This window comes from Abramis brama (genome assembly GCF_963993115.1).
Source record: "Abramis brama genome assembly, chromosome: 2".
Classification (NCBI taxonomy): Eukaryota; Metazoa; Chordata; class Actinopteri; order Cypriniformes; family Leuciscidae; genus Abramis; species Abramis brama.
The window spans coordinates 56,351,593-56,363,938 of NC_139964.1; the positions used below are offsets into that span (position 1 = coordinate 56,351,593).

General features: G+C 37.9%; 1 protein-coding gene across 4 annotated transcripts in view; it reads left to right on the plus strand.

Annotated features, from left to right (window-relative positions):
- The window catches only part of sgcz (sarcoglycan zeta), a 295,633-nt gene that overhangs the window by 248,557 nt on the left and 34,730 nt on the right, over window positions 1-12,346 (plus strand). For all 4 annotated transcript variants that reach the window (XM_084098366.1, XM_084098367.1, XM_084098368.1 and 1 more), the window contains exons 5-6: window positions 4,518-4,640; window positions 8,772-8,844. In XM_084098366.1, the coding sequence (XP_083954492.1) occupies window positions 4,518-4,640; window positions 8,772-8,844 (196 nt within the window). The remainder of the gene's footprint in view (window positions 1-4,517; window positions 4,641-8,771; window positions 8,845-12,346) is intronic.

The following is a 12,346-nucleotide window of genomic DNA, read 5'->3' on the forward strand; positions in this document are numbered from 1 at the left end:
TAATAAACAAAACTGCATGCATTTTGCGGAAGAACTTTATTTTTGTTGTGCTTCAGCTCTGCTTGACTGTGCGGATGAATATGGTTGTCCTATTGCTCATAAAACATTCACTACTAGGCTTAAGAGACATAAACATTTTAGATGGAAAGGATCTCAAGCTTACTAGCTGAAGAGGTTACTGTATATACCCATTAATTGACACGGTACTTTCTTTAAAATAAATTCCAGCACTGCACTACAACAACCACATGAAATGAACTTTCACAATACATAATGATTTACAATTAACTATGTTGGAGAGTTACATGACAATTTATCTGTTCAATAAAATACCTTACTAACCTGTTGAGTTATAAAAACGCCATCTCTGTGTCGGTTTAATCCCTGTTATCACCATCTCCCAAAAGCAAAGTCAATGTTGATTCTAGTTTTAATATGAGCTGTGACGCGTTCTCATTTTGCCAGCAGACTCTCCTCTGTTCATATTTTTTTAAAACAAGTGATTCCCCAAGGGTTCGAAATTTAGCGGCTCTCTGTCCACATTTCTCACTTGTTGCGACAACTAACCTTTGTCACTCCCACCATACACCTGTCAAAGTAGCCAGAGCAACTTTTCTCTATTTATGGAAATGACGAGACGCACGGACGAGTGAGTAAGTGCTAAGTTTCGTGTGAAAAGCATCCCGTTCTATCTAAAATATAAACACTTATAACATCCTTACCATAGTGAATCAGGGTAAGACAAAAACACGTTTTGGAAGAAGGATTTATGGTGTATTGTCACATTTTCTAAATTTTGTAAATTCGAACAACAACAACAAAAAAAGTTACATAGTGCATCTTTGAACAAAGACAACCCTCAGGAGATATATATAGTGAGGAAAATAAGTATTTGAACACCCTGCTATTTTGCAAGTTCTCCCACTTGGAAATCATGGAGGGGTCTGAAATTGTCATTGTAGGTGCATGTCCACTGTGAGAGACATAATCTAAAAAAAAAAATCCAGAAATCACAATATATGATTTTTTAACTATTTATTTTTATGATACAGCTGCAAATAAGTATTTGAACACCTGTCTATCAGCTAGAATTCTGACCCTCAAAGACCTGTTAGTCTGCCTTTAAAATGTCCACCTCCACTCCATTTATTATCCTAAATTAGATGTACCTGTTTGAGGTCGTTAGCTGCATAAAGACACCTGTCCACCCCATACAATCAGTAAGAATCCAACTACTAACATGGCCAAGACCAAAGAGCTGTCCAAAGACACTAGAGACAAAATTGTACACCTCCACAAGGCTGGAAAGGGCTACGGGGAAATTGCCAAGCAGCTTGGTGAAAAAAGGTCCACTGTTGGAGCAATCATTAGAAAATGGAAGAAGCGAAACATGACTGTCAATCTCCCTCGGACTGGGGCTCCATGCAAGATCTCACCTCGTGGGGTCTCAATGATCCTAAGAAAGGTGAGAAATCAGCCCAGAACTACACGGGAGGAGCTGGTCAATGACCTGAAAAGAGCTGGGACCACCGTTTCCAAGGTTACTGTTGGTAATACACTAAGACGTCATGGTTTGAAATCATGCATGGCACGGAAGGTTCCCCTGCTTAAACCAGCACATGTCAAGGCCCGTCTTAAGTTTGCCAATGACCATTTGGATCAGGGTTCACCAATCTCGGTCCTGGAGGGCCGCTGTCCTGCAGAGTTTAGCTCCAACCCCAATTAAACACACCTGAACCAGCTAATCAAGGTCTCACTAGGCATACTAGAAACTTTCAAACAGGTGTGTTGGAGCTGGTTGGAGCTAAACTTTGCAGGACAGCGGCCCTCCAGGACCGAGATTGGTAAACCCTGATTTGGATGATCCAGAGGAGTCATGGGAGAAAGTCATGTGGTCAGATGAGACCAAAATAGAACTTTTTGGTCATAATTCCACTAAACGTGTTTGGAGGAAGAAGAATGATGAGTACCATCCCAAGAACACCATCCCTACTGTGAAGCATGGGGGTGGTAGCATCATGCTTTGGGGGTGTTTTTCTGCACATGGGACAGGGCGACTGCACTGTATTAAGGAGAGGATGACCGGGGCCATGTATTGCGAGATTTTGGGGAACAACCTCCTTCCCTCAGTTAGAGCATTGAAGATGGGTCGAGGCTGGGTCTTCCAACATGACAATGACCTGAAGCACACAGCCAGGATAACCAAGGAGTGGCTCTGTAAGAAGCTTATCAAGGTTCTGGCGTGGCCTAGCCAGTCTCCAGACCTAAACCCAATAGAGAATCTTTGGAGGGAGCTCAAACTCCGTGTTTCTCAGCGACAGCCCAGAAACCTGACTGATCTAGAGAAGATCTGTGTGGAGGAGTGGGCCAAAATCCCTCCTGCAGTGTGTGCAAACCTGGTGAAAAACTACAGGAAACGTTTGACCTCTGTAATTGCAAACAAAGGCTACTGTACCAAATATTAACATTGATTTTCTCAGGTGTTCAAATACTTATTTGCAGCTGTATCATACAAATAAATAGTTAAAAAATCATACATTGTGATTTCTGGATTTTTTTAATTTAGATTATGTCTCTCACAGTGGACATGCACCTACGACGACAATTTCAGACCCCTCCATGATTTCTAAGTGGGAGAACTTGCAAAATAGCAGGGTGTTCAAATACTTATTTTCCTCACTGTATAGATATGTGACTATGTTTCATATTTACTTCTGTTAATCTCAAGGTTAATAATGAATTTAATGTGAATGTGAAGTACTGAGGCTTAGTCTGAGGACAGATCACATTTTTGATAAAATTAGAGAAAATCAAACTGATTATTAGATCAATAGATTGATTGTGTAGATGTTGAGAACAATTAGCTGGTTGAAGTTCTTAGAAATGTGTTGTCCCATATATCAAAACAGTGTATCTCTCTAATGTACTATCCAATAAGGTGTAGACTGGTAAATATAAAGGAAGGCATGTTGGAAAAATTTGCATTGTTATAGGCTTTAATGGACTGCTATATTTGCCATAGGGCGCTTGGAGAAAGGTCAGGGTGTCTGTTTAGTACAAACACTGAAAAAAGTAAGAGGACAGGCAATGAATGCATGAAGAGCTAGAAAGACAATAGAGGATGGCAGAGAAAGGCGAGAGTGGGCTTAAGGAAAAAAAAGAGAAGTTTACTTTCTGTCATACACACACAATGCAGGCAAGCAAATAAAGCCAAGTTTGCTCTCCAAAGTCACAGAGGTCATGGAAGATATGATAGCTGTGATGAATAATATAGTCAGTGAAGCCATTGCACTGTGTGTTTGGGGCAGTGCACTAAAAGCTGCCGAGATTTCAGTGACACGGTTGTTTTTGGACCAAGTCATTTTTATGTGAATAAAGTCAAGATCAGTTTCATATGCATCATTCACATCAGCCCCCTTGCATGAGACAAATACAAATTCAGCTCTTTCTCTAAGTCACAATCATGCATCAGGGTTTAAAGAACAGCTTTCTGGTTACACTGTATTTCAAGGTGTCCTTGTTACATGTGCTTACTATAGGATTAGGGTTTGGTTTAGTTAATAACTTACAGTTATTACTAGTAGAAGGAAACTGTAAAATAAATCATCACTGGCTTTTCATATTCCATATACATATTTCCACTATATTATGTAGTTTGTGTTTCTTTATGTTGATATTACTTGCAAAAATCTCCCACAAGATTTGAGGTTGTTGGTTGTTGTCTCTGGATAATTTCATGTTTGAGACGCTTTCCATGTGCCGTTAATTGGAATTTTTTGTCTTTTTCACAACAGATTATGACTAATTTCAGTTAAGTGAGAACATGTGGAAATGTTCTTTTCATATATGCCGTTTTATTAGCAAAATTGTTTGCTATATAAAACTTGTTGGCCAGAATAAAATGTGTTTCATGACATATTTTGTGGTCTTGTGGTCAAGGACTTCATCAGGCAAATGGACTGAAAGAATGATTAGTAATTCTATTTGGGACACATTTTTACTCAAGAGACTTGCATTAATTACTGTAAGTGTGTTGTACAAATACATCTATAATTTGACACTGTACTAAGTCTTTAAACACCCTGGAAACAATGAGCAGCTGCTCTAATATTAACTCTGTTCAGAAACATAGTGAGACTTTTTGTCATTGTCAACATTGGCAGCTGTTTTCTAAGGCAGCATCATAACTGAAATTGAAATTTAACTGAAATTAAACTTGTATTTATTTACATATATAGCACTGGATAAATAATAAAATAAAATAAAATAAAATAAAATAAAATAAAATAAAATAAAATAAAATAAAATAAAATAAAATAAAATAAAATAAAATAAAATAAAATAAAATAAAATAAAATAAAAATAAATTAATTATCATCATCCACCATCTTGGATATTTTTTAATACTCAATTTCTAGTACAAGGAGACCTTTCCTGATTGCATGAGGTTAATGTGGGCCGCAAAAGTTATGTTCTTGTTTCTCAAGGGCTTATTCTTTCTTTTTCTTTTTCTGCAGGCTCAGAGATGGTAGAAGCCCAGTGTCAGCGGTTCGAGGTGAGAAGTAGTGATGGCGAGAGAGTTCTCTTCTCTGCTGATGAAGAGGAGATCAGTATTGGCACAGATAAACTGAGGGTCACAGGTATCACATACACAAACACAAACACACTTATTCATCCAACATTCACCCATGATCCATGTAAGAACATATAGACTAGTGTCTTTGTGTTATAGTTTATTCTTAAATGTGGCCCATCAATCAGTGTCCACTTATCCATTTGCCTGTAAAGTTATATAGTTCTTCTAAGATTGTTAGTGGTCTAATATACAAATTATTTTCCAACATGGTTTATTGTTATTAGAAAAGTTTGGTTGCGTGTATCTACACCAGAACCCTGAACGCTAAACCCTGTAAAACAAGTTCAATCCCATTATTAACAATGGAGCTATCTGCAGCATTATGGCAACGTGCTTTCAGTTGATAGATGCCCATTTTTGTTTTTGATATGTCGCAGCCTCTTTATTTTATCTGTCCGTCAACAATAAAATGATTTAAAAAATAAAATAAAATATGACCTGATTGCTATGCATTTAGTTATTTTAATCTAAGTATCTTTTGCCCATTGCATCAGAGCCGTGTGTGTGATAGGGAGAGATGAGTCACTCCAAATGTGCAATATTGTTTTTATACAACAGTTCAATAAAATTAACAGTTGCTATGTTTGCATGCAGCCAAATAATTGATTGATTGTTCAATCGGATTGAAAAGTCTTCATGTAAAGTTTATCCAATTATGCTCGATCGGAATTAAATTAAACCTAATCAATAGGAGAATTTATGTATGTAAACACTTGAATCCGATATCTTCTCAATCTGATTAAAAAAATGCACTGTTCACATGTGGAGTGCACATTATTTAGTTCCTGAATGAATCAGTATTTTTAACAAATCACTTGAAATAATGATTCAGTATGGCTTTTAACACTTGAAATAGTTAACCCTGGGTTATTCTAAACCATGGGTAAACTGAATCCTGAAAACTGAATCCTATTGCTCATAATTTACCCAGGGATAATAATTAATCCTGGGTATTCGCAAGCTAACGTTTCACACTGTGCACACCCAAAGTCAGGGTTAACAAACATCCTTATTGGCATATTTGCAGTGCCAGTGTCACTGACTGGATGAATGCAGCACGCGACCTGTTTACATAAATGTGACCCTGGACCACAAAACCAGTCACATGGGTACATTTTTTTGAAATTGAGAAGCTGAATAAATAAGCTTTCCGTTGATGTATGGTTTGTTGGGCTAGGAAAATATTTGGCCGAGATACAATTATTTGAAAATGTGGAATCTGAGGGTGCCAAAAAAATCTAAACATTGAGAAAATCGCCTTTAAAGTTGTCCATTTATGTTCGCGATTGTGCTGTATTCACTCACAAAAATAAATGTTTTATTTATTTACGGTAGGAAATTTACTAAATATCTTCATGGAACATGATCTTTACTTAATAGCCTAATGATTTTTGGCATAAAAGAAAAATCGATAATTTTGACCCATACAATGTAGCCTATTGTTGGCTACTGCCACAAATATACCCGTGCGACATGTGACTAGTTTTGTGATCCAGGGTCACAAATGCTCTATTGCTGAATGTACTATCAAAATGTTTTCTGAATGGACTATAAAGGTTAAAATGAAACATTCTCTTTTTTGATAATTTTCACAAAAATGTCATGGCCCCCAGAATTTTTTTATTGCATGAATATCTGAACATGCAATATATCAAAAGAAAGAGCAGAGCCTCTGCCTAAAAAAATAAATTAAAAAAATCAACATTCTGAGCAAAAAGCTGAGAAAATCATGTTTTTTGAGTCGATTGAGTCCATTTACACCCGCCAAAGCTTCACAGACCAATAGCTTGTACTAGGTCAACATTTAATTTGGTAACGTTAGGCAGTTTTGATTTATATGATGTTGATGATTGCATTATTTTACATATGAATATGATTATATATGATATTGCTTGTTTCTGTTTCTTCTTCATCTGTGTTTTGATCAGGAGATTACTACTGTATTTTAGTACTATTTCAGAAGATGTCATAGCGCCCCCTACTATATAACAGTAAAAAACAAGGAAAGCCGGAATTTTCTGTCAATGGCGGGGAAAGAGTTAATTGCAAGCGTGAAACGTTCCTTTGCCCGGGGATAAAAGCAGGTTTCAAAACAACGAAAACCCAGGATTAAGCGCAGTGTGAAAGCAGTGACTCACTCACTTACCTACTGGTGTAGTGATGTAACCTACAGAAAGAGTCAATCGAATTGGAAGACTTCAGTTGTTATGTAATTTTTCAGCACTGAATACTTTTTTTTTTTTTGTTATTAGAAAATACATTTAACATTTAATAACAAAACATTTAAATTTAATAAAGCTTTTTATACACCATCCATTTTTTGAGCCAATTGTTTTCAAAATTTTAATATTTACATACACTGTATGTTCTAGTAACCTGCCCTTACATTGAAATGCAAATAGATTGTTTAAAATAGATTTCACTCATGCAGGCCGCTCTTTCTTTTTCAAATAGATTTCACTCATGCAGGCCGCTCTTTCTCTTTTTTTTTTTCTTTTTTTTTTTCTGTCTGTCTGAAAGTGCATGCTGGGAGGTCAAGTGGAATAGCTAGAGGTCAGGGACAAAGAGGGCACATGCTCAGTAATTGGGCAGATCTGTCCATTAACTCTTTTCACAAAAAGACATGGGTAGAGAGAGGGATCAAGGGAGATAGTGGTTGGTGTAGAGAGAGAGAGAGAGAGAGAGAGAGAGAGAGATACACAGAGCATGCATAAATTGAATATAGTCGTTCTTCAGAGGTGAGACTGAAAGGCTACAATGTGTCAGAAAGAAGAACTGCCCTAGGGAGAGGAAGTGAACGGAGAGAGTAAAGTGTTAAAGGAATATTTCAATCAAAATTTTAATTTCTGTCATCATTTACTCATCATGTCATTCAAAACATTTGTTTATTTTGTGAAACACAAAAGTAATATCGTAAACATTCTTCAAAACTCCTATTTTTGTCTTTCACGTGAGAAAGAAAATAATATGTGTTTTAAAGGAGTTAATTAAAGTTTAATTTTGGGTGAACTGTGCCTTTAAACTGTTCTGAACATGATTGTGGGGAAAATGAAGAGGAATAAAATAAACTAGGACAGACCGAAGCAAACAAAAAGGCAAGTATGGAAGATCAGCTTACTTTTATATTAGAACTCAAGTAACAAGCGCATTTTTAAGAAAAATGATGCTGTGCAATGGGGACATTTAACATTTTCCAGAAGTACAGATCTGGGGAACAGCACTCAAGTCTACCCCTTCACGGCTCTTATAATTTATCACTTGAAGGTTTATACCTCTGAGTATGAGTACACTACATAGCCCGAGTTACTTTATTAGTAGTATTGAAGGTATAACAGAGCAATAGGTCGTAGATAAAGAGATTTGAAAAGCCAGGTATATCAATTCCACCATTGACCACATGTATGTTTGTGTGTGTTTGTTTGTGTGTGTGTGTGTGTGTGTGTGTGTGTGTGTGTGTGTGTGTGTGTGTGTGTGTGTGTGTGTGTGTGTGTGTGTGTGTGTGTGTGTGTGTGTGTGTGTGTGTGTGTGTGTGTGTGTTTGTGTGGCCCTGGTAAATGCTACGTTATGGGGACAAAGATGGCAATATCTGAAATCTTTGTCCTTCTGGGGGCAATTTTTGGTCCCCATTAGGAAAACAGCTTACAAATCTTACTAAGTGATGTTTTTTGATCATGTAAAAATGCAGATAGTTTTCTGTGATGGTTAGGGTGTGTGTGTTTGTGTGTGGTGTGGTGTAACTTACAGTACCTGTGAGTGCAGTGAGTTTGGCTTCTCACGAACCCTGTTTACACCTGGTGTTGACACCCCTCTCAGATGACACGATTGTGAGCAGAGTCAGATAATGTACATATAATATTTTCATCCTTGCTGAATATAAGTATTAATTTATTGAAAACAAATATTACTGACAGGGTACTGAATGGTACTGCACAAGTTCTTTGTTCATTTTAAAAGTTAAGTCTGCCTAGAAACTGCAGTTGTTGATAATGATTATAAAAATTCAATTGTTCACAAAGTTGTATAACAGTGTATATTTAAATGTTTTGTGTTTTTTTTTCTTTTCTTTTTTTTTCAACACAACATGGTTCTAACCAAATGGCCTGTCATTCTCTCTTTTTTCTCTTTATCTCTCTAGGCAACGAGGGAGTTGTGTTTAGTCATTCAGTGGAAACGCCACATGTTCGAGCCGAACCATTCCAAGACCTGAAGTAAGGCATACTTTCTTAATGTATGACATTATCATTCAATGTGTGATTCACACCGAGAACCACAGAGGGGTGGGGGAGAGCTAGAGAATGAGAAAAAGAAAGGGAACAAGACACAGAAGGATAGAGGAAAGTCATAAAACATGAACTTAATGAATGCCCACTTACTAATTGTCCATAGAAGCTTTATATCCTCAATATTCAGTGACAAACTGTCCCATTCATTCTCTGTTATGAGAAAGAGGACGCGACCTGTCTGACACGCCCAATCCATCACTGGTGGATCAGCCAATCAGATTGATCTAATCTCTTCCGTCTGCATTAGTCGATATCTGATTGGATGTCCAATAGGTCACTAACACATCCCGAAGCTTCTCACTCCCCCAAACTCTGACATTATCACTACAGGAAATGATGTACTGCCATGATGGATGGAGTCACTTTAAGTGCAAGTAGGCAGGCTACTAAGGGGAACTGAGAGCTTTTACCACCCAGTTTGGTTTGATGGAGCACTGCTGGGTGCTTTCCAATTCCAATATGAACTTGCTTAATGCAAATGCACCAGAATCACATCTTCTTCATCGTTAGAAAAAATGGGAAAAACGATTGGATTAATGGAGGGATGGCGACATCTTGTACTAGACTTTCAGCTTTCAATGGGAGTGTTGACCCTTTTTAGTTCCATTTCTTTTTTTTAATGGAAAACTTTATCAAGATTTGACCCATTAAGGGGTCAGGGTTTGGCTAGTTAGCATGGTCCACTTAGCCCCTGCTGGTCCATGCTGTAACTACACCATTTTGTGTGTAAAATCTTTGCCATCTTTTTCTATTTATAGCCATGTATAAACTTTCTGATGTTATTATAAACCAGCGGCCTACACTAGATGTCTTCTACATGCAATCAGTAATTGTTTAATCAGACACAATGTTTTGTGTGAGAAAAAAAAAGTTTGCTTCATCTAAAGCTAATGTTATGCCAGTTCTGCTAGCATCTAGAAGTTGTCACAGTTCTTTTAAGGATTTAGGGTTACGTCTCAGCTGATTCTGTTTCTTCATGTAATCTCGGATTTATTCAATGATTAAGTAAGATCAGATTTAATCAATGTAATCCCAGACTTAATCAATGATTAAGTGAGATCAGATTTCTGTGTGGGCCATACCGTCTGTTGTCTCACTGGATTATTACAGTATTTGCAAAAATAATATTTGGACATCTGAAATTGACTTCCTACTGCAACTAAAGCAAAAGTCTTAAAGGTGACATATTATGCCCCTTTTCACAAGATGTATTATAAATCTATGGTGTCGCACCGTTTTTGTGTGTGTCCCTTTAAATGCAAATGAGCTGCTGATCCCCGCCTCCGTTCAGAAGAGGCCGATCCTTTTACACGAGCATCGGATACTCCGGCATTAACAAACGCAAATTTCAGTCAAATCTCAGAAATAACCCATAGCAGAGTGCAGCCTTACAGAGAGACTCAGGAAGAGATTGTAACTTTTAGACGCACCTGGACGTTTCTGAATGGTCAGTGGATACATGGATGTAGTTGTTGTGGAGTTCTTTATAAGACAGCTGTGACATTTGTTGGTCAAATAGTGTTCTGTGCTCGTCTGTGCAGCAACGACAGAACAGTTTGCATGATTTGATCGAACTTTTGCCATTGCGTTTTAACTGGTTACACTGTTGTCGCTTGCGGAAACCAAATGGCGGTGCCATGGGTGGAAACGTGCCGATTAAGGGGCGGTAATATTATAATAATATCCCCTTCCTACGTCAGAAGGGGAGCGAAATCAGATCGGCTTATTTTTTGACATGCTTGCAGAGAAAGGCTTACCAAAACAAAGTTACTGTGTTGTCACTTGCACAGGGGACCCAATTATAGCACTTAAAAAAAAAAAAGTCAGATTTTCATGATATTTCCCCTTTAAACTTTTCCATGTTAATCAGAGTTTTTGTCCTAATCAGCCTCAAGCGTCAGGAAATTCTATTTTAGAAACTATTATTTCTACAACTTTCTATTTCTACAACGTCACAGCTGAAACAACAGCATACAAAGTATGACAATGATAATCTCAGGTACTGATTATGTGCTTTAGTTAATGTTAAAAGAATGAGTTTGTGAGTTTGAATATCATTTTGCATGACCTTTATAACCTTACTGAAAGTGGCAGCTGATAATTCACCTCAGATCTTGAAAATAAATGAAAGGAAACAAGGACATTCAAACTTGTGATCAAACAAGTGTATTCTATGAGGGTAATCAATAATGTGGGGGAGGATGATATTTTGAAAGAGCAGTCAGAACTCCTTATGAAGGATATCAATTAACTCTTTGAAACACTTGGACGACTAAGAATTCAGTCATTCATTAGTAGACCACTCCTAACAAGAGGAACTAATATGGTTTCAGGGTTGCTTGGTCTAAATACATGGCTGTAAAAACATGCAACATGAGATGACTGAACTGTATTGACAACTTCAATCTTTTCTTGAGTCAAAGACAACTGTTTAAACCAAACGGCGTATACCCAAACAAAGAGTGCAAGAGTGCTAAAGGACAATATCTACTTCTCCCTCCATCATCCTTCAACAGTGTGTGCCACTGCACTCAATCAAAATGGCACACACTCACCTGGTGAGTGTCTAAAAGACCACAGGACTTCACATCAGCATCTGAATGTGAATGCGATTGACATATCCCACAAGGACAATGATAACACCAGGCAGCCACGACCACTGCTCACGGACACAATCTCAGCCGAGCGACTGCCCACAAAGTTTACTTCAGAGAGACTGTGACGAACTAGAACAGCTCCAAGATTCTGCACCCAAGGACGACCTCCTGGGAAAAAAAAAGCGAGGGAAACCAAGGTAACTGTTTCATCCTCTGATGACACGAGCCCCAGCCCCTCTCAGCAGACATGTTATCCCTGTCTCTAGCAAGTCCACTTTTGAGCTTCTCATGGAAAATGGAGGAACTGGTGTATGCTGGAACAAAGCTCTCCCACTCTATTGCTCTGAGCCCACAGATATCAACCTAAAAGTGAAGAGCCCTGCAACCACCAAAGTGACGTGAAGGCCGAGTATGGCATTGGAATTTATCCTCTGCATTTAACCCATCCAAGTTATGCACACATATTAGGAGCAGTGAATATTGAACACACATTGCAAACTGTGGATACACACCCAGAGGAGTGGGAAGCCATTCACTGCAGCATCCGGGGAGCGATTGGGGGTTAGGTGCCTTGCACCTAAGTCATTTCCTGCTGGTGTTGAGAATCAAACCTGCAACCTTTGGGTTACAAGTATGACCCTCTACCCATTAGGCCACAACTGCCCCCAAATATTTACTGAACAAGCGGGAACCCAGTGTGCCTGTAGCTTTCTCTGTTCTGTTAAGTGATAGAAAGTCTAAGGCCTTCTCAAATCGTACAGCAAAATTTACTGCCTATTAATCGTCAATCAGAGAAGTTATTTAAAAATAAATCACTTCTAGTATAGTCA